Source organism: Dinoponera quadriceps, unplaced genomic scaffold (genome assembly GCF_001313825.1).
Source record: "Dinoponera quadriceps isolate SergipeBrazil2010 unplaced genomic scaffold, ASM131382v1 scaffold119, whole genome shotgun sequence".
Lineage (NCBI taxonomy): Eukaryota > Metazoa > Arthropoda > Insecta > Hymenoptera > Formicidae > Dinoponera > Dinoponera quadriceps.
In genome coordinates, this window is record NW_014554226.1 from 77,673 (window position 1) to 98,238 (window position 20,566).

At 44.0% G+C, this 20,566-nt stretch overlaps 4 protein-coding genes across 6 annotated transcripts in view; 2 read left to right on the forward strand and 2 right to left on the reverse strand.

The window, feature by feature from the left end:
- The window catches only part of LOC106743557 (minor histocompatibility antigen H13), a 9,725-nt gene extending 5,600 nt beyond the window's left edge, over positions 1–4,125 (reverse strand). The window contains exons 1-2 of one of the 2 annotated variants that reach the window (XM_014617552.1): positions 4,035–4,125; positions 3,519–3,768 (exon numbers count right to left, since the gene is read on the reverse strand). The gene's annotated coding sequence lies outside the window, so the exon portion shown is untranslated. Of the gene's footprint in view, positions 1–3,518; positions 3,971–4,034 lie in introns of those variants that run through there. The other variant, XM_014617627.1, reaches the window with a different exon arrangement.
- Positions 4,126–4,247: 122 nt separating this feature from the next.
- LOC106743430 (Krueppel homolog 1-like) lies at positions 4,248–11,166 on the forward strand. The gene is made up of 2 exons (XM_014617303.1): positions 4,248–4,656; positions 5,887–11,166. Exon 2 carries the CDS (start codon positions 5,900–5,902, stop codon positions 7,430–7,432), a length of 1,533 nt encoding a protein of 510 aa, XP_014472789.1. The 5' UTR covers positions 4,248–4,656; positions 5,887–5,899; the 3' UTR covers positions 7,433–11,166.
- A 1,042-nt stretch (positions 11,167–12,208) lies between these two features.
- Positions 12,209–15,080, forward strand: LOC106743494 (pre-mRNA-splicing factor CWC25 homolog). Its single transcript, XM_014617430.1, has 5 exons — positions 12,209–12,641; positions 12,732–13,068; positions 13,563–13,723; positions 13,970–14,736; positions 14,842–15,080. The coding sequence occupies exons 1-5, from the start codon at positions 12,624–12,626 to the stop codon at positions 14,954–14,956; spliced, it is 1,398 nt and encodes a 465-aa protein (XP_014472916.1). The 5' UTR covers positions 12,209–12,623; the 3' UTR covers positions 14,957–15,080.
- LOC106743325 (probable phosphorylase b kinase regulatory subunit beta) lies at positions 15,055–20,254 on the reverse strand. 2 transcript variants are annotated; one of them, XM_014617098.1, is made up of 18 exons: positions 19,753–20,253; positions 19,226–19,688; positions 18,811–19,167; positions 18,553–18,750; positions 18,344–18,482; positions 17,996–18,276; positions 17,866–17,880; positions 17,458–17,688; positions 17,215–17,402; positions 17,031–17,146; positions 16,816–16,958; positions 16,610–16,742; positions 16,407–16,549; positions 16,139–16,341; positions 15,931–16,068; positions 15,630–15,870; positions 15,394–15,501; positions 15,055–15,340 (listed from the first exon to the last, which is right to left on the reverse strand). In XM_014617098.1, exons 1-18 carry the CDS (start codon positions 19,782–19,784, stop codon positions 15,170–15,172), a joined length of 3,300 nt encoding a protein of 1,099 aa, XP_014472584.1. In that variant the 5' UTR covers positions 19,785–20,253; the 3' UTR covers positions 15,055–15,169. The 2 variants fall into 2 exon arrangements, with proteins under 2 accessions (XP_014472584.1, XP_014472659.1); XM_014617173.1 differs by lacking the exon at positions 17,866–17,880 and having other exon boundaries at positions 19,753–20,254.
- Positions 20,255–20,566: the final 312 nt, after the last annotated feature.

Consider the following 20,566-nt stretch of genomic DNA (forward strand, 5'->3'; position numbering starts at 1 on the left):
CGCACTCCTTTTTCCGCCCCGCCCCTGCCAGTTCTAGCCGGTTCCTCCCCCTCCCCTCTTCCCTCCACCCTTTTGCCGTCCTCTTTCTCCCCCTCCTCCTCTCTTGCCAAAACGAGCGCCCAGCTTCTTCGCAACCCCCGGGCGAAATGACGCACGTGTCGTCTCCAGGGACGGCGTAGCACACGGGCTACCCGTCGGGAGCATCGCATAAGTGAGGCCATATTTTAAATATCTTGATTATCTCTCGATAAATGTTACATCGATTTGTAACGCGAATAAATGGGCATCCAGCGTGTTTGTTGTATAGCAATTTGCTACTTCTGCTACGTCGGCCGCTCTTCTCTAGATATTGATCGCAAATTTTCGACATATCTTCTCGCTTGTAGCGTCGTTCGATGCGCAGTTACCACGAACAACATTTCTATAGGCGCAGCAAATCTAGACAAGGTCGAAAAGTATCTGGAAGAAATGATACTCTGAATCCTAAGAGAATGTTTGCAATTATACTCGGCGAAAAATGGTCGGCTTGTTTGACCGACACTTCGAAAATGTCACGCCAAGTGTAATTTTTTCCACGAACATCTCGCCCTTTTAATGTCGCGCACCGATGTCGAAAACACGGTCAATCGATAAGCGAATATCGTGCAATTTGAAATTGCCCGGCCCTGAGGTAACGCGTATTCGCATGCGCCGAATCGTCCTTTTATCTCCATTATTCGAATCAACGAGGGCGTATCGACGCAAGGGAAGCCCGTCGTTTGTGTGTATGCGCGCTTTCGTCGCCCCTCCGCGCCCCCTCGTCGCTACGTTCCGCGATTCTCCCACCAACGCGGCTGCACGTGGCGTCCGATGCCCTGTCGATGAGGCTGCCGCAGTGGTTTCCACGCGGCACACGTGCATCGCGCGCACACTAGGTCATTGCTCCCCGTCTCTCGCGAGCAATATATATCGAGAGAGCTCAGGGCGCGAACCGACCCCTTGGTTCGCGCGGCACTTGCTGCCATCGTCGTCATCGTCGACAGCATGACCACGACACGGCGAATCGCACCGAGCCGCTCCTCTCCTTGTTCGTCCTAGCGTAACCGTGCTACGTTTGCGTTCTCTTGCCGGGCAGATCAAGACAATTAAACACGATATTATAGGCTGTTATATGAGATGACGTTATTACCGGTGTATTAATCGAGAGAGAGAGAGAGAGAGATTTGTTTCTCATTTCATTCATTCATAGCTTTGCAATTCATGCACTGCATCGTAATTCATTTACGTGATATGCAAAATTTGCGTTATCACCTTTATGAACTCTCGGTTGTTTTGCGAAAGAGAGGGAAACAACTTGCATCGGTCGTTCTAACATCGCGGTATCCTTAGGTAACGTTTCACAATGAAACGTCGTGACATTTTTTTTTCCACGCGATCGTAGCGCATATTTTCGCATACTCGCAAATTATTCAACCTTGTATCGTATAACGCGCTCACACAGGGACCGGTCTGTGTATTACAATTATTGCATAATGAAGTTTTCAATATATCTAAATTATTAAATATATCTCTCACGCAGTTATTCAGAATAATGACACTAATTTACAGCTAAAAATTACTTCGAACCGTGTTTCTTATAAATCTTTGGATGCTGAAAACGATCGCCGCAAACCATCAGGATTCCAAAATAATTATGGTTTTATGCGCAAATAATGACTTTTTCTACAGTGTAAGAAACAATCATTTTTGCTGGAAAATGTTTTTCCAGCAAAAATCATCGGAATAAAATGCAGTACAAACGTTTCTTTTATTTTCTATAGATAAAATTAGTTGAAATAACATCTTACATTACAACAATACGTAAATTTTTATTTAATATAGGCTAAACTTAAGGCTTTTGTATTTTTAAAGTTGTTGATTGGAAGTCGGAAGCGAGAAATCGTAACGTGATTTATTCTTACGTAATATATGGTAATAAATTATGTTCTATCTTTTTCATAAAGTTTCCTTCTTTCATATAATTTGCTCCTGTTCGAATTTCAAGTTAGATGAAATTTTGACGCCATTTTTATGAGACGATTTTCTGACGGTCGTAAAAACTCTGCTTTATCGATATCTAAATCTGGCGTCTACTAATCACAATTGATTATTCTTTTCACACTTGATCGGTCAATTTCTTACAGCTTCAGGCTCAAGTCTTAAATTGTAGACACCGCTCACCCATATCGTTCTATCCCAAAAAGTGTCAATTGACCCGCGTTATAATGTACTATTTAGATAACTGAAAACTCATACTTATTGATTATCTTTTAGCAATTCATAAATCCAAACGAGATCTTTCATTAAAAGTTATCTTACGTGCGGACATTAGACAACAATAACTAAACAGAAATCTAAACCAAACAGAAATCTAAGTTTTTTTACCGAAAATAAAACGAATAATGAATTTTATACAATAGAATACTTTAAGGTGTTTTACTTATTCAAAGCTGCGGGTCTGACGGAAACGTTATCTAATATACCGATACCGCAGCCGCTTTTCAGACGATCAAAGAGAGCTATCCGAGTACACACGTGTATCGAAGTATTACATCAGGCTCCCTCCGTCACGACCAATGTAAACTATGAGAATTATGACAAAGTTCGATGCTTGCTGTTACATATGCCTTTATACTCGCTACTAAGTGTCACGTATGTGATAAATCCTTCCGTAAGACTAACGATACTGTTCGATAAGGGGCTATTCGTAGGACACGCTAGAATGTACTTAAAAATGGATCATCGTAAAAATACTCGTGGAAGAATGGGCGTTTCCGCTCATCGTGAAAATTCGCGACACTTCCGTTTTCAGACGGAATTTTTATCCCATCATCTTCGTTGCTCGAAAATAGGCTTTTCCTCGTTACCCTACAAAAGGTTCGCAAGTTTCTCGTGAACAAAGAATTCAATGCTTGACTTTTCGCTTTATCAACACGCGAGTACAGTCCTTTCTCCGCCGGTCCAGCTTCAATAAATTGTAGCCGACCACGTGGATTATACGACGACCTCGCGAAGGAAGAGGAACAAGGCAGAGAGCGCGGTGAAAGCGAAAGACAAACGGCGACTCCTACCAACCAGTCGTTACGAGCGTACGCACACGTGCGCGCAGCCGTCAATGACGCGAGCAGGATGCGTACGATGCAGGAACGTCGCGGGCAATTTTCGCGCCATGGGCACAATTTTTCTTGTGTAACTTCTCTTACGAATATAACTGTAAGGTCCATTTAGCTATCCATTATCCTAAAAGTGACAGTCAATATGTTTGTTTTCCGATGAATCTAAACAAACGGATAACTTTATCTGTGAATCTCATACTGGAGACGATAAGATGAAACGGTTAATTCGTGTGTATCGTGCGAGCCATAACGAGATGGGTCTTCAAATAATCAAATTGGCGTAACGTAGTAAGAAAAATTCATGTAAAATACGCACGAGCCGCCGCATGAACAGCCGATATATATATATTTTGCGAGACGATATTTTTCTTTTTAAGTGCGTACCTAATATGTGTGGAGGGCTCTTGCCGGAAAAGCTTTGCATTGGGAAGATGATATTACGTGTATAGCGGGCTGTAGGAACCACTTGACGCGGTACTGGCACGCAGGGGTGTTAGATTCGCGCACGATCGAGCGTACTACCTCCGCAGGTCACCTTTCCACCCTCTCGCTTCCTCTTTCCGGCACCTTTTCTCCGCATTTCACGCATCCTCTTTCTCTGTCTGTCATTCACAGTAGCGTATCGCACGTACTCCTGCGGATAATATCGAAACATAACTTTTATTAAACTCGACGAGGGAGTGTCATCTGACTTGCTCTCTGAAAATTGCTTGGAAACCGTAATTTGCACATTCTAACATTGCTCAGCTCAATTTGATGCGCCAGTTGATTAACAGACGAGGAATCGAAATTTCGGATCAAGCGTTGTTATTTGTATACAGGCGGCGATGCTTTATTACACGCGATAAATGCCCCACCGATTGATAAGGATAATAAATTTGTAGCTTCGACTTGTTCTACCTTTTTTGGCAAAATATCGATGGAGAGAGAAGTAGCGACATAGCGAGCACACCCTGGCTGACGTCCCTGCGCCATCTCGCGCGATCGTCATCCTCTCCCTTCGCTGCCAACGTCGTAGCGAATTGTACGGTCGGAAACCACGCCGACAGCCTCCACGTGCTGCGAACGGCACTCGGCCGGCGCAAATTCTAGGTCGCCGTCGTCGGTTCGCGAACGAGCGCGCTGAGGGGCGAGGAGCGGCGGCAGACGAAGGCGGCGGCGGGACGCGAAGGGAGAAAGTAGGGAGTTTCGCGGTGGCGCGTAGAGGGGAGAACGATCGCGCGCTCGTGCGTGCGCGCTTCGGTCGTGATCGCTCGACGCGGTCGAGGAGGTAAACATTGTACAGTACGATTGGCTGGCCCCGAGGCGGCGGGTTCTTCGGTTTTCCTTCCTGCCGAGAAGAAGATGACGAGGAAGCAGTAGTCGAGGAGATAAAGAAGAGGATTGTTTTGAGAGAGAGACGCTCTTTTTCGAAATCTATCGCAAAGCCGAGTCTCTCGCAGAAATTATCTCGTGGATGTCGCCGAGGAAGCGATAACGAGCGCCCGGATTTCGCTGGATCGCGCGAGGGTCTAACGTGCAGGTGGGTGCTCTCTCTCTACTTTCGTGCTTTCTCCGATCGCTTTAACCTCTTCTCGCGCATCCATTTTCTTTTTTCTCGCTGCCGCGAGATTAACCCGACGATCGATTCTTCATTCGACGAATTCTCACAAATCCACCTCTTTGTACAAATTTACAGGTCTTTTACGATAATTGAGCCTACTCATTTTTGCTCAGCTCAGCTTCATCGACGTGTTTCTTTTGCCGTGTCTCTTTCGTACTTTAAACGGTTCCTAACGAAATATCACCTATAAGCACGAAGGTAACGTGATGCGAAACAATTCCGACATGTATAACGAATCGTCGATGGCTTCGCGCGCAGAAACATTGTCGAGAAATCTTTAGAATTGTTTTAATCCGCTACGAAAAAACATCGTACAGAGTGAGAATGAGAAACCTAGATAAAAAGCGGATCGCTTTCCGAGCTGAAAAGAGGGAGCGCGGTTCCATCGTAAAATCGGCCGAAAGTGTCTTCCGGGCGAGAGCAGTGGCGATTCGGCTGAAGGGCGAGATTTCCCCTCGGCAGCGTTTCCGCGGATCAATACGATTTTTGCGTATCCCACTGTGCGTGGCGATACTCTCTCTCTCTCGTAGGATTAAAAGCGGGGCTCGGTCAAGAAGAAGGCGGCGCTCCATTGTGGCGGCGGAGAAGGAGATGAAGGAGGAGGATTTTTGCGAAGCGGGGCGGGGGGGTGGNTTAACGCCGGACGTGTACACCGCCGTGATGTAACTCGACGTCCTTACTGCGCGCCGAGTTGGACGAGGTCGGTGATCGCTATAAAAAAATGCGACTCGCACACGTGGAGGCGGTCGCACGGGTTTCGGCACCGATGCGAAAGAGGCGCGCGTCGCGAACTGCGTGTCGGTAGGTGGGGGACGCGCGCGCGCTGCACTGTGCCGCCGACCGCACTCGCAGCCTCCAGGCGCGTGCAGACAGCGCTCAACGAAGCACGCACGTATGTGTGCGATTTGGCTAATCTAGACGACATAAATATTCCGCTTGTTTACATACACCCTGTGTTCCCGTTATCTCGACATTATTTAGTTCGAATAGATTAGCGTATCGTACGAATACTTTTTACATTCCCAATGAGAGCTATGTTTGGAAGATATTTACGAGCAAGCACGTATCGTGAATGAGCAGCGATTTTTCCGAACCGTCTGTTCTGATCGTGTAGATTTCGCGGTATGAAAAAACTTCCGTCTATTGCAGCATCTCGTCTTCGATGTTGGCCTACTATCAGGCGGAACCAGCGACGATATCGGTGCCGAGTGGCATGATCGGTCCGGACGCAATAAACCCGGTCAAGAGTCTGGTGTGCAGTCCAGATCTCACCATGTTCGCCACACCGAGCTGCAGCGGAGAAATCGGCGCGACGACGGCAGCGACGGAAGGCAAGTACCAGTGTCTACTTTGTCAGAAGAGCTTCGCGCAGAAGAGCGTGTACCAGAGCCACCTGCGGTCCCACGGTAAGGACGGCGAGGGCCCCTACCGATGCAACATCTGCGGCAAGACGTTCGCAGTGCCGGCGCGGCTCACTCGCCACTATCGCACGCACACCGGCGAGAAGCCGTACCAGTGCGAGTACTGCAGCAAGTCGTTTTCGGTGAAGGAGAATCTGAGCGTGCACCGACGCATCCACACGAAGGAACGGCCGTACAAGTGCGACGTGTGCGGCCGCGCGTTCGAGCACAGCGGCAAACTGCACCGTCACATGCGCATCCACACTGGCGAGCGACCGCACAAGTGTACCGTGTGCTCCAAGACGTTCATACAGAGCGGCCAGCTGGTGATACACATGCGCACGCACACCGGCGAGAAGCCGTACGTGTGTAAGTCCTGCAAGAAGGGCTTCACCTGCTCCAAGCAGTTGAAGGTCCATACGCGCACCCACACCGGCGAGAAACCCTATACCTGCGACATCTGCCGCAAGGCCTTCGGCTATAACCACGTGCTCAAGCTGCACCAGGTGTCGCACTACGGCGAGAAGGTGTACAAGTGTACGATCTGCAACGAGACCTTCGGCTCCAAGAAGACGATGGAGCTGCACATCAAGAAGCATCCGGACTCGTCGGTCGCCGCCGCTACCGCCGTCATCACGGAAGCGCCCGCTGCTGGCTCGCCGATCGAGCCGGACATCTCCCAGGGTGGTGGCGGCGCGGCTCTGCCCACCGACGACAAGGAGAACCTGAAGACTGAAGAGCCCGAGTCGTACGTCGTTCAGCGCGACTTCGCCTACTACCTGTATCCCAGCAGCAGAGAGCAGCAGCAGCAGTACGCACCCGGCATGAGCTCGGCGGAGCCGGTGCTGACCGAAATCGATGAGAAACGCTTCCAAGCGAGCGTGAGAGTGAGCTCGCCGTTGGAGCCGCCGCACATGTTCTTCTTCCCCGAGCCGACCTACACCGGCTTCGGTTTGGCTGCCGGCAGCGTCGGTCTCGACGCCGCCGACTGCTCGTCGTTGTTGAATCTACCCGGTAACGACGCGCGTCGCAGAGTCGAAGCCGCGCTCGAAGCCGTCGAGGAGGAGCGTCAGCGGGAGTGCGGTAGCATCGATCCGCTCCTTACGCCGCCGAGCAGCAACCCCTCGTCGCCCGATCCCCTGGATCTGGCGGTACCTTCGCGGGAGACGCTGATCCTACCGCCGAGGAAGCGCAGCAAGATGATCCTGCAATCCATGGAGAGCGAGAGGAGCGGCGGCGGTCTCATCGCCGTGCAGAGACAGAGCTCCGTCATTCAATTCGCACGGGCCTCATAGTTCGCTCGCGCCGCGAATTCGCGCCTGGTAAGAGAAAGCGAAGCTTAGATATACGTGTGCCCCTATCGGGCAAAACCTCGACAAAAACGCTGCTGTATCGTCGGCGTCGTGTATTTCGAACTATCGAGGAGCTGGCCAGTTCTTTGACGATCGCGTTTGCTACTTAATGGTAATTAATAGTAATTAAGACGCCGTATTTTCCTAACGGCCGACTACACTCTCGCGGCCACCTTCTCGACCTTGTTCGATAGCCTCTCCGCCTCCGAGGCTTTATGTGTAGAGACCGCAGGGAGCTGCGGATTGCGGGCGTGCTCGGCAATGTTAATGTCACTTACGCGTTACGAGAATTATATATTATTTCATTTTCATAAATTCAAACGAACATGAAAAGTAAAACGGATAGAAATTCAAGAGGTAACGTAATTTGAAGTAACAAATACGGCGAGAGAGAGAGAGACAAAGTAAAATAGTTTTAACCATATTATCTCTTTCATATTTCTATTCGTCTTTATTTCGCGAGAGTCCAAACTATTTGTTATAAATTTAAATTTTATATACGTGTAAATTATTTTGTTATTTTTATCATTTTTATATATATGCTGATAAACGACATTTTCAGCAAAGAAGGAAAAATCTTCGGAGTTATGTCTCTTCAACATTACAGCGATGCTCGCCTAATGTTGCCTAACAGATGCTGCAAGCATCATGATTTTTTAAAGAATGGCAAGAATCGTCAATTAGGTACCTATGGCGGTCACAACTATTTATCCTACAGCAGCTAACACGATTAATAATCGGGCAACAATTGAAAATAGCAATTAAAAATGTATTTAGTCGGCCAACTTTTTAAGTAACAATTACCGCTAGCTACAAAACTGCCTCGGTCAATGATCGACCAGCGCTATGCAATAATTGACCAATATATCGTAACTAATTAATAACATAGAGAGAGTTGGCCATCTAAATATGCATTCTTTCACGACCGGAAATGATAATTCGCGTGTTCGTGCGTATTACCTCATCGCCACAAGCACGCCGCGACGGAAAGCCGCATCCCTTGCGCCATTTTTTCGAATAATTTATTCGGCCCGCTTTTGGGATTAACTTTTGACGTGTCGTGTATGTCCTGTGTAATTGTATAACTCACCGTGTCGAGAAATCGTGTCGCTTGTGAAAGTCGAAAGAACACCCAAATTAATCTCTCGCCAGCCTTAAAAAGACAGTCTACCTGTGTCCGGTCAGTGGCGGTTGTCGTTCGTTGTCATCGAGTCGGCTAAGTTGAAACGCAGATTTTTCCATACGATGACTTACGGGGATCTCTTGCTTTCAGCTTATGGTCACACGTCTCACCCTATACTCTCGCTGCGTCAATTCACTGTAGGGAGAACAAAAAGAAAAAAGAATTTTTGGAAACTGTCGAAAACTTGTCTCGTTGAAAAGTTTACCCTAGAAGATAAGCGTGTTCTCGCACGTATTGTGTGATCGAAAAGTTCGCTCAACGATGATGTCACTGGACTCTCCCATGTATCAAAAGTTCGTCCGGACGGGCGATTTTCAGGGACTCTGCGAGCCAGTTTCGCCAACGTCGGTTAACTATAACCGCAATTTATTCTTGCTCCGCGTCTCTTTACAGTTTGCAATTTCCGATGAAGACTCGCTAAGGTCAAACTTAATTCGGCGAAGCTGACCACGGGTTCTTAATACCTACGGATTTTCCTCCCGAAAGGCCATAATATCTCGTATGCGATTATATATACATATATTTATATGTAAGTATTATACGTATATATATGTATATACGGCTTGCATATAACGTGCAGAAACCGAGACGATGCGAGGAAGGAAATTGATGGTATCGTCGAAATTGTCTATCGCTTTTGTGAGAATTGGAGATCGATCGTTATTTAGTGCGTGGAAATTAATGTATAATTATTAATCGGCGTAGCCAGACGATACGGAATTATATACATACATACATATATATATATATATATATATAAGAGAAAAAAAAGACAGCAAGGATTACAGCCTGCATGGAAATGAGAGCGGACAAAGGGAAAGGAAAGAAAAGTGCACCAAACAATTCGATATCTCTGTGATAAGAACTCCATAGTACCAGAGTATTGAGCGGAGACGAGCCCACTGCCAGTACAAGCGTATATGTGCACATGCATGCTAGTGTAATGCGAAACTACAACGACACATTGTATAATGATGATAATGATACGATAACACACAGCGGAACTCCGTTTGCCTTAATTAATTTTAGAGTCCGACCGGGTGGTCAACGTTTGTGAATTTCCCTTTTCTGACGTTTCTGCGCAAGATCTTAATTTTCTAATGCGACAGTACTACCTTACTATCTTCGATCGTCGAGTTTTATTACCGGAATGTTCTTCGTATGTATCTCTCTTTCTCTCTCTCTCTCTCTCTCTCTCTCTCTCTCTCTCAAGTCACAAACAGCGTCAAATCTTTTCCATTGAATACCAGCAAACGGAGTTTCGCCGCACGACCATCGAAAATACAAGAGAACACTCGTCCGCTCGTGATGCCTGGCTACCATAACATGCGTGTACATATATGCGTTCACACAAGTTCAATAACAAGTAGCATATAACTTATACATCGTATGTACATTATGTGCGATTACCGCGAGAATGCACCGCGCGGCCGATTGCTCGTAATACTAAAAACGGATATATGTGCAATTGTAATTTTAAGATCGTTCAACCCGCGAATCATCTTTCGAAAATGAAAATGTCGAATATTTCCAGTCTTGTCAACCAAGTGGATCTCTTTGTTTTAATCGCGTGCTCCCTCGCGCGTTCTTCGTTTCGAACGAGAGAGAATAAAAGGAGAGATAAGGTATGGAAGCATATTAAAAACGAACGAGATAGAAGTCTAAAAGAGGTTGTGAGGCACTTTCTCACTTTTTCAGATATCTTTTAAACGTTTCTTGAATTCTCGTCTCGTCGGAACGTTCTCTCTGATGAGAGATAACAATCGATTTGTAAATTCGCATAATGTCATATCGTGACGTGGAATTTATTCGTGAATCAGGATGGAAACGAAAGGTTTGCGCAAAGTTTGTTGCGAAAGATAGGGCTCGTTAATTAATAAACATTTGATGGATTTTAATTATTGTAGAAGTTCCAAATTTCTGGCGTAGATGGGGAACTCAATCGATGGTAATTGTTATAATAGCAAACGTAGGCCGTGCGGTGTAATGCGAATAGAGTGTTAAGTATTACATTAACGAGACAAACGAGAAAGAGTAGCGTAACGACGTCATTATTGCTAAAGCATAATGCCTATTATTACGATTACTATTACTACACACTATCTTATTATTGTCATTATTAATATTATTATTTACTGTTAAGCCATGCATGCCAGTAAGACAAGGACCGCCTTGCTCCTTGCCGGCGTGTGGAACTGATTACACGTAAAAGTATCACTTTTTTGTAAGGAAAGCAAAAAAGAAAAAATAATTCATCGCGCATTTCACACACATTTCATCGCATCGATAGAATCATTGTCCGTTGTATCCTTTCGAACGAAAGAGAGAGAGAGAGAGAGAGAGAGAGAGAGAGAACCTACTTGTAATAACTCCAAATAGTACAAGGCCCCTTCTTAATTTTAGAGCGTTGTAAAAGCTGTACGAAGAATTTATTATTGTTTTTGTATTTATAAAATTTAATATAAATGAGAATAAAAACTGAGTTCCAAATGTGCCTCTCGGTATTTTTCCTCTTACCATATATATCTTAGTCCCACATCGTACCTTATCTTGATATCTTACATTTTTTCACTTAGAAACTTTACGTGAGCACGATAAGCTCTGATAAATGACGAAAATCGAAGTATATGAGAAGTGAAATTCCAATAATATTTGAATCTGTTTGAACGCGCTTCTATGCAACGAGATGCAGCGTCATTGCGGGCATTGAGCTCACCTGCATTCGTTCCAGGAGATTCGGTGCATCGTTCTTGCAGTGTAACGTTAGAAGGTCGGTCCTCTTTACTTTCTCGTTTATCCTTTAACTGCCACGTATATATACTCTACATGCAATGTATTCGCGAATAACATTTATTTCGAAAATATTGTGTGTTGTACATTTCGTTTCAAGTGATAAGATCTCTGCCAGAGTTGAGAGAGTAATTCTTTATTCGTTACAAATAATGCGTTACTTTTCAAACCTGTAAAATATTAATCTAGATATTCAAAATTGTTGAAGAAAAAAGATTTTATATGATGTTAAAATCGTTTTTCTCTCTTCTGTCTACACGTAACATCTACATGTAATATTTTACAGAGTTAGCAACTTATTTTAAAGCGTAGTCTACAGTGGACAGTAGGAGTATGTTCATAAGAATAAGAAATTGATATTCGAGTGGTAAGAAGAATAATTGACCATGATTGGTTACTCTCACTTTTTATAAACATATTCCTACTTTGTAGACCGCCTTTTAAAACACGTTACTTCCGAAAATTAATGTTGCACGTATGCAAATTAACGATTATATTTGTTATCGTTGCTTAAAAAATATAAATAACTTTACCGTTATTAATGAAGATATCATCATACACATCGTTATTAAGTCATTATTGAAAAAAAAAAAAGAGAGCGGCGTTACAAATAATGAGTAACTTCCTATAATTCTGGTCTCTTATATAAACAATATTTGCTCAAGTTATACAACATTCTCGAGACAATTAATTGGTCTCTAACTTACATACTTCCTTTCGCATTTTTGAATAGAGAGAAAGATCTCGTTGCTGCTTGTTCTTCGAAGAGGAAGCATATCCGTGATACATACTTAGCGCTAAAATACAACTTTATCGACATAGAACGAAACGAGATTCATCGATAACTGTTGCTGTGTAAAGCTTCTGCAAAGACGAGACTAAACGTAGATGGCACTTGTGATTCGAGGATTACGAAAATGCTGAACACAATCTAGAACCCGTATGATCCATGTCATAGGCAAGATGGCAGTTCTCTGTTATCAGTCCGTTTATATAAAGAAGTCGTTGTAGTCGTTGTTGATACTGATTGCAAAGAATGAGTGTTAATAGTCTGTAGTCGAAATATTTTCTTTAAAAATTACGACTACATTAAACTTTGTTGTTGGTATATTGGTGTCTCTACCATATTGTGTACAGCCACGTTACGTTGAATATATTAAAATGGGTGGTGGAGATTTGGTAAATATTTTGTTACAATTCGTGTTACCTTAAACCATTATATATTTACCTCGTGATTCTAACAGTGCATTGTGTGTGTGTGCATTGCAGAATTTGAAAAAGTCGTGGCATCCGTCCACCATGAAAAATATGGAAAAAGTGTGGAAAGCAGAACAGCAGAATGATCAAGAAAAAAGAAGAATAGCTGAACTAAAGAGGGAAATTGAAATGGAAAAGGATAGGGAGGATATGACAAAGTATGCTATGGAGCAAGGAGTGATAGAGAAGAAGGATGAGAAGAAACTAGATTGGATGTATAAAGGACCCAATCAAATGGTTAATAGGGAGGAATACCTGCTGGGAAGACCAGTTGACAAAGCCTTCGAACAAATGGTTCAGGCGGAAAAAGCAGAGTTGAATAGAATACCAAAAAACCATGTTGAATATGGTAAATATATATGCATATCTCTGTGAGTACTATAAGCTCATGCCTGAAAAATATCTTGAGATATCTTAGGGGGATATTCATAGTTGGACAACCTTATACTCAAGATCGTCTTAAGTTCAGGTGCTGTGTAGATCGACTCATTGGCAACAAAGAATCTGTAGATGAATGTGAGGCGATCTTAAATATAATATCTAACTATGAATATCCACCATGAAGATATCTGAAAGATTTTCAAGACATCTCTTGTATGATTCATACATGTTGTGCATGAATGTACAAGGAAAATTATATTTAATACAGCAGTGTGTAGATGAAGGATTAAAATATAGTAGGATTAATTATTATTGTAAGTATTTTTATTCTTAATTACCACTTTTGGGACGGTTTGTTTAGAATTATTATTCTAAAGTACACTGAACAGGGAGAGTTAAGATTTGGATAGACTCATACTTTATGATACTTTGGTAATTGATTTTAGTTGGATCTGTTATTAGAATGCATCCCGCCTTCGCTGCGATTTTTCTCTGGTAACGAACAAGTGGATTTAGCCAGAAAAATGCAAGAGGATCCTTTGTACACCATAAAGAAAAAAGAGGTAGAGACTAGGAATCAGCTGTTGAAAAATCCTGTAAAGTTGAAACAACTCAGAGTGTTGGTAAGTAAATATATACTCGAAAAAACTGCTCACTCTGCTCAGAGTCGACTGATTTGTGAACGGAAAATGGTTGAACAATAGTCATACTTCTCGAAAACAAAATTGATTTATTTCGATATTCCTCGTACGAAGATACAGTTTGTTGCAAAACAGAACGACAAGTTTCCGTGGCACATTCTTATTTACACATCTTTGTTTACCTTTGCCGAATATTTATTTGTATATAATTTCGTATATAATTTACAGCTGGAGCAACAGTCGGGCAAAAGTAAAAATGAAAAGAAAAAGAAAAAGTCGAAGCAACAGGACAGTAGCGACGATGAGACGAAATTGGATATGCTGCTGGTCGCCAAGTACAAACAATTGAAAGACAACATCAACGAAGAAGACTTGTTGAAATCGATGAAGAAGAAGCATAAGCAAAAGAAGAAGTCGAAACGACGTGACTATTCCGAGAATGATTCAGACAATAGCGGCGGCAATGACGTTAAGGGAAAACTGCACAAGCGGAAAAAGCAGAGGAGAAACGGCAGTGAGAACGGTGACAGCAATAACACCAGTGACGAAAGTGACACTCAACGCGGAAAGGGAGAGAAGGATAGAAAAGAACGCGATGGAAAAGATTCGAGAAGCATTGTAAACGATAGCAGGAAACATATTAGGAAAAGGAAATCGAGCAGAGACAGAAATGTCGCGTACGAGAAAAGTAGAGGAGAGTATAGAGGAGATTACAAGGTGGATCGCAAAAGGCAGCGATATGAAGAACAACAGAGTTCCCGAAGTAAATACAGCGACGAAAGAAGATTAACCGCGGACAGGCGAAACGATGGAACGGCGTATAAGTGGAGGTCGAGGCAGAATCTTACAGAGGAGGAGAAGGAACGACGAAGACAGGAGATGATATCTAACGCAATGTGGCGCGACAAGGAACGGGAAAAGAATGTTAAGATGTACCGCGAGGAAGAGAAGAGGGAAGCGCAGAATAATAAGTCATACAATAAGGATTTTATTAGGTGTGTGTGTGTGTGAATTTAAATTATGAATACATGCCTGTTTCTATGAAAGACAGACCTCGGTATATGAACGATATTATTGTAGTGAAATTACGTTTGTTACAGGAAACAATTGGTCGCCGCGACAGAAGTCGGTACCGTCGCGTCTAGAATCAAAGCCAATATCAACAACATACAACGTTCCGGCCGAGCAATGGACACGAATTTCGCTAGGAGATGACTTTAGTATAATTTGTACAATTAGAATGTAAACTTTTGTATCGTAAAGATGTACATACACACGGAGGAGGAGGAGAGTGTGCGTTAAAATATCCCGAAAAATATATATCCGTTATTATTCAGAGGAACTTTGTATTCACATATTACGTGATAACACTTGGTTGTTCTACATACGACTGTTTGGTAACAGTCTCTCGGGTCTAATTATGATTCGTTACGTGACCTTGCACATCTCTCGGGAGTCATCGTTGGTGTCTAGAATAGTCGTGACGCAACCACCAGTAAGAACGTTGTTGACTACAGCCCTCGCGAGATACCCAGTGGTCACAGAGTAGTGCGCCGAGAAGAATGACGATTTCTCTTCGAAATTCGACAAATTGTGATCCTGCGAGGGATTTATCATAAGTAGACAGAAGAACTAGAACGATATACTTTTACCTTGCGATACATGACAAAGCTATCCTCCACGAGTTGGTTAAGGTCCAGCTGCTTCTGGAAACTCAATTCCGGATTTCGAAGCAGGATAGTCGACACGATGCTCAGAAGCTACGATTGCATAATTTGGATAAGTGATACTTACTGATTCGTTTTTCTATATCGCGAATTTATCGTTTTTAGATTGTCACAATTGCCCTCCCTTTCTGGCAACTGAAAAAACAGAGAGAATCCCTTACTTCGACAACGATTTGGCGATACTCTGGCAATTGTACGTGATGTAGCAAGGACTCCACGAGTAGGGCGAACGTAAGCTCGGAACGAGTCATGTTGGATACAGTGGGCTGCTGAGGCAATTCTCGTCCGTTCACGACGATACCGCCGGGGCAGCGCATCAAAACTTCCCATACTTGATTGTAAAAATGCGCCGGCACTCTACACAGGCAACCCTCGATTTTTCGCCGACCGAGCACCGTCAGGCTATTGACAAGGGAAAAACATTATTAGCCTTTCACTTTTTTTGTTCAGCTAAAAACGTACTTTTCCGCACGAGCCCATTCTTTGACAGTCAACACCTTGATGAGAAACTGCCGAACTTCGTAAGGACTGTAGTTCTCGATCGGCTTGGTATCTTTCACGAACATTTGCAGATAGAGCTTCATTGCTTCCAACACCCAGCTAAGCGGTTCAAACAGCAATTTAATTCAACGCAATGACGACCGAGGATGAGAGAGGATGGGAGGCTCACCCGATACGTATTTTCAGTATCCCTTTGAACATCTTGGGATTGGTGCCGATCAATCGACCGCAGTAGAGTAGAATTTCCTGCTGGAGCACCGCTTGCACCGTGTTGTGCGGCTGTATCGTCGAATACATGACCGATTGTATTTCCGCCGGCGTCATCGGCTTATCGAACACAGTTTCTTCTTGTCCGATCACTCCTACCGCGATCTAACACATACGGATGAAATTTCATTCGATCTTGTCGAGACGTTGCCTCCCTGTGTCGGTGGTACCTGTTTTCCTTTGACCAGCACACCCGTGATGAATGGACTAATGCTGTCGACCGTGTGATTCAATAAACTGCTGCAATAACGCACGGCCATCCAGAATCTCAAGGAGCCGGCTTGTTGATATAATGCTCTTAAATAATCGCGGACTGGAATGATAAGAACACGAATATTAGTGGGTGAAAAGTGAAGAAGGGAAAGGAAAGCACCTGTCGTCCCGTTAATCTCGTAATTAATGCCCTCTCGCTTTATCAAGATCCCGTACAGTTGACACTTGGCGTATAAGCCAACGCTATTGCGAATCTCGCTCAATATATCGTTCAGAGGTTCACTCGCCATACACTATGAAATAATTACAGAGGCTGTTATTCGGTCGGGTGTTTCGAGCATAATTTTCAGAGATACGATTACATACAGAGTAATCCTTGACATCCTCGGTATAGGCGAAAGCTTTCGGGACATCCGTCAGGCTTTGGTAGCCTATGTAGTCGTGCTGCAGTTGTTTAAACTGTGTCAAGTCCAGATCGGTTTCCATGGTGTTCACGAAATCCAAATGCTCTGGACAGATTTTGATTTCTTCTTATCATGCTTTTTACGCGCGCATCCTTTATAAAGAAATATATTCGTTACCGATGCAAGAGGACGAAATTAGATTTTGCAGTCTGCCGATGCGCACTTTTGTCTTGTCGCAGTAGCCTTTCTTCAGCATCGCGAAAAGATCCAACATCTTCTTAAACTGCGGATCACTGGAGAAATTTGTCGACAAAGTTGAATGTGTGTCGCGCATACGTTCGTCGACACGTAGTATACTAACCGCATGTGTTCCTCCCGTATCAAAAGGCATACGGTGGGTCGACCAGAGAGACGCCAGTACTTGCCTACGAATTGCAGCTCTGTTTTTATATCATCAATCAGCAAAGCCATGTCTCTGTACAGATAAAATTCGGAGACCTCGAAGATGAGAGGGTAACAGAGCACCGTCATACCGCAGACCCTGTATACCTGTGCAACGTATATTATCGTCGGTGTAACGGTGAGTAAGCGTTGTTTTCCCTACCTTGCTTGTGCCTAGAGAACCTATAGGTCGCGCGGGTCGTCCTTGAAGATTCAACTTGTTATTCACACCTAACTTTTGGTAAACCTTCACCAATTGGGTGGACGACAGAATCTGCACGGGCTCGACCTCGTGCGGCGTCTGTGTCTGAATGCCGTACGTGGCCATCATAGCTTGCAATCGCATAGATTCTGCGATCAAAACTATTTGTACCACTAGATCGGTGTGAGTGCCCTGGCATAGAAAAGTAAGTGCGCTAATCAGTCGTGCGGGATATTTGGGGGAAAATAACTAACTTTTTTCTTTCGCATGCTTTCTCTCCGTAAAAAACACAATGTGGTATTAGACAACGTCTCTCCTTGAAAGGAAGCGCGTGCACTAGTGCAGACATACATGCTTAAAATTACTTACAATGCTCGGTTTTGCCTGTGTGTGTAACAAAGAATCGTATTAACTTTCGAAAACGACATCTTTCCAAATCACTAGAGAATGCGCAACATATGAATACATCTGTTTGATGAAGAGAAATGTTGTTTCTCACTTGAAAAGCAGAGTATCGTCCCGCTCGTCTCGGACGATTATACGACGGTAGGTATCGACGGATCGGATCCAATTCGTTGATATGCAAGAGACCAGCGGTAAGTAGCTGCGCGATCACAAACATGGCCTGATTCCACAGGTACATCGGCGCGACCTCGTGATCCGCGGATCCTCTGTAACCTCTCCCTTCGTCGCTGGGCAGCCGATAAGCACTGCACGGCTCGTTTCTCTCAGCATCCAAATTCTCCTCCGGTACGTAATAATACATGGGAATTACAGGATCTGAGGAGTTTCATTATATAGATTCGTGACGAAGAAAGTTCTTTGGTAGATCGCTGAATAATAATACCTCCATTCTGATCTTTGTGCACTCTCGCTTTCAGTAAATTCTGATATTCCTCCACTTGCTCCGGCAGACTCTTGAATACGCCGTCTATTATCATGAAGATGTAAAACAACGGCCACTCGTTCTCGATACTGTCAAAATCCTATTAGGAAGTGCCGTTTAACGAGAGTTCAAATATATAACGATCGGTGCGATAATAAATAACTCGAGACCTTGATTTCCCCGGACTTGTAGTACCGTCGTTGCCTATCCTCCAATACTGTTTTGTAACCGTCCCTACCGAATCGCCTGAAGCCATAATTGCCTTTCAGCCTGCGGATTATGTTCATCTTAGTTTCGTTGTACAACACCTCCTCGTGAGTCGCAAAGGCGGGGAAGGATATTGTCGGCAATAAAGCTGCATCCACGCTCTAGAAATCACGCAGCTCCCTCTGAGTGAGCGAATCGCTTTATATTCTGATGTAGCTCACCTTAGAACTAGATTCTCTCGGAAGCATCGTCTCAAAGATACTGCGGTTACGATTGTGAGCATCGATATCGACATATATCACCGACCAGGAGGCACCTTTCTCTCCGAACAAATTGCAGCCGTTGATTGCCTCCAATGCGCTCTTGGCGATTCCAATAGAACTGGCATGGATCTCGGGTGTACCGTCGTTGTATCGGCTTCCACGTTCCCACATGCCGTAATCCGGTGTACGATACGCTCTCTCGACATAGTACACCAGGTTCTGCACAAAGGCTACCTCGTCTTGCGTGTACACGATTTGCAGCCCGGAGGAGATCATTTGCACCAGGAATATCAAGTAAAGAGACACGACGTCGATCTATAAGTGGAAGAAAGAGTTGAGCAGAATTTCGATTGCATGCAGATTGTATGCTCGCCTGTAAGTGATGATAATCGGCATCCTTGTAAACTTCATCGCCTGTGTCCAAGTGAAATTTGCAATGTAACGCAAAACGATCGCACTGATTTCTCTTGAAGAGTTCCACTCTGGAGGACTGCTTTACCCAACACTCCAGAATACCCCGCATACATTTGATCGCGGACTGTCCGAGTTCGTACGACTTGCCACGATCGTCGTCTATGCGCCTATACGCCTGATAGAGGCTCCATATCGCGGCAGCGCAATATATACTTTCGCGCACGCTACCAACCTTTCTGTCAGTCGTGATCTGCGGAAACAGACCTGTTATACAACTCTGATGGCGCAACAACTGTCTCTTAACTATCCCATAGTATATGTCCAGTTGTTTAACGGTATCCTCGTAATTGGATATCTTGAGAAACATATCGGCATCGAGATCTATCACGCTGCCTTGCCGCATATTTCTAATCTGTGTGCTCCTGCAAGTCGCAAAATTCACTCTTATTTCACATCTATTGTTTCTTTCCAAGACAAGATACAAACCTCTTTGCGCTCGGCAACGATAAAGCAGCCATCTTAAAAGTATTCTTTTTCGTCCAAACTTCTATAAACAAATATTGTTCGCAATTGTTTTTGTTTTTCAATCAACACCTTGTGAATTTCTTACGGATATCATGAAGGTCACAATTAATACTTTACTACGCGAGTGATCATTTTCCTCGCCAATTTCAACGTCCTTAGGTTCTCTTCCGGTTAAAAATACACGCGGTAGTACAATCATAGAAATCAGCTGATCGGCCGATCAGCTGATCCTTTGTTTTTTTTTTTACAGAAGTCGTGAGAAAATAGAAGGCTGGTCGTTATGAAAATCATATTGTATTTGAGAGCAAATTATCTTTCAACTTGCGGTGAAGTCGTTACTTGAAAGAGAGGAAAAGGTGCCACCGTTGCTCCTTTTTCTCTTTCAATTACGAACAGCCGAAAGGCTCCAACGTCGATTAGTCGGGACGAAACAAATTTTCACCACGACTTAACCAAAAACTATGCCAATATTCGAATATTAAGATAATAATAGGATAAGAATTGTAAAGCCCGTACTCAGATTGAATTGAATTTAGCCAATCGGTACAAACTGAACTCAAGTCTAGTGAAATTTAGTGTACTTTGCGCTGATTGGTCAATTCAATCCGTAGTTGATACGGGTTTAAGATGTGGATTATAGAAAATGCGTTCAATCGAGACGACTTGGTGAAAAGTAGGCGGTTCTACAAAGACCTTACCGACGGGTCTCTCTGATGCACTCACGTTAGACTATGCACTGAACTATCTGTGCGGTTCTAGTGCAGCTAAAACGAAC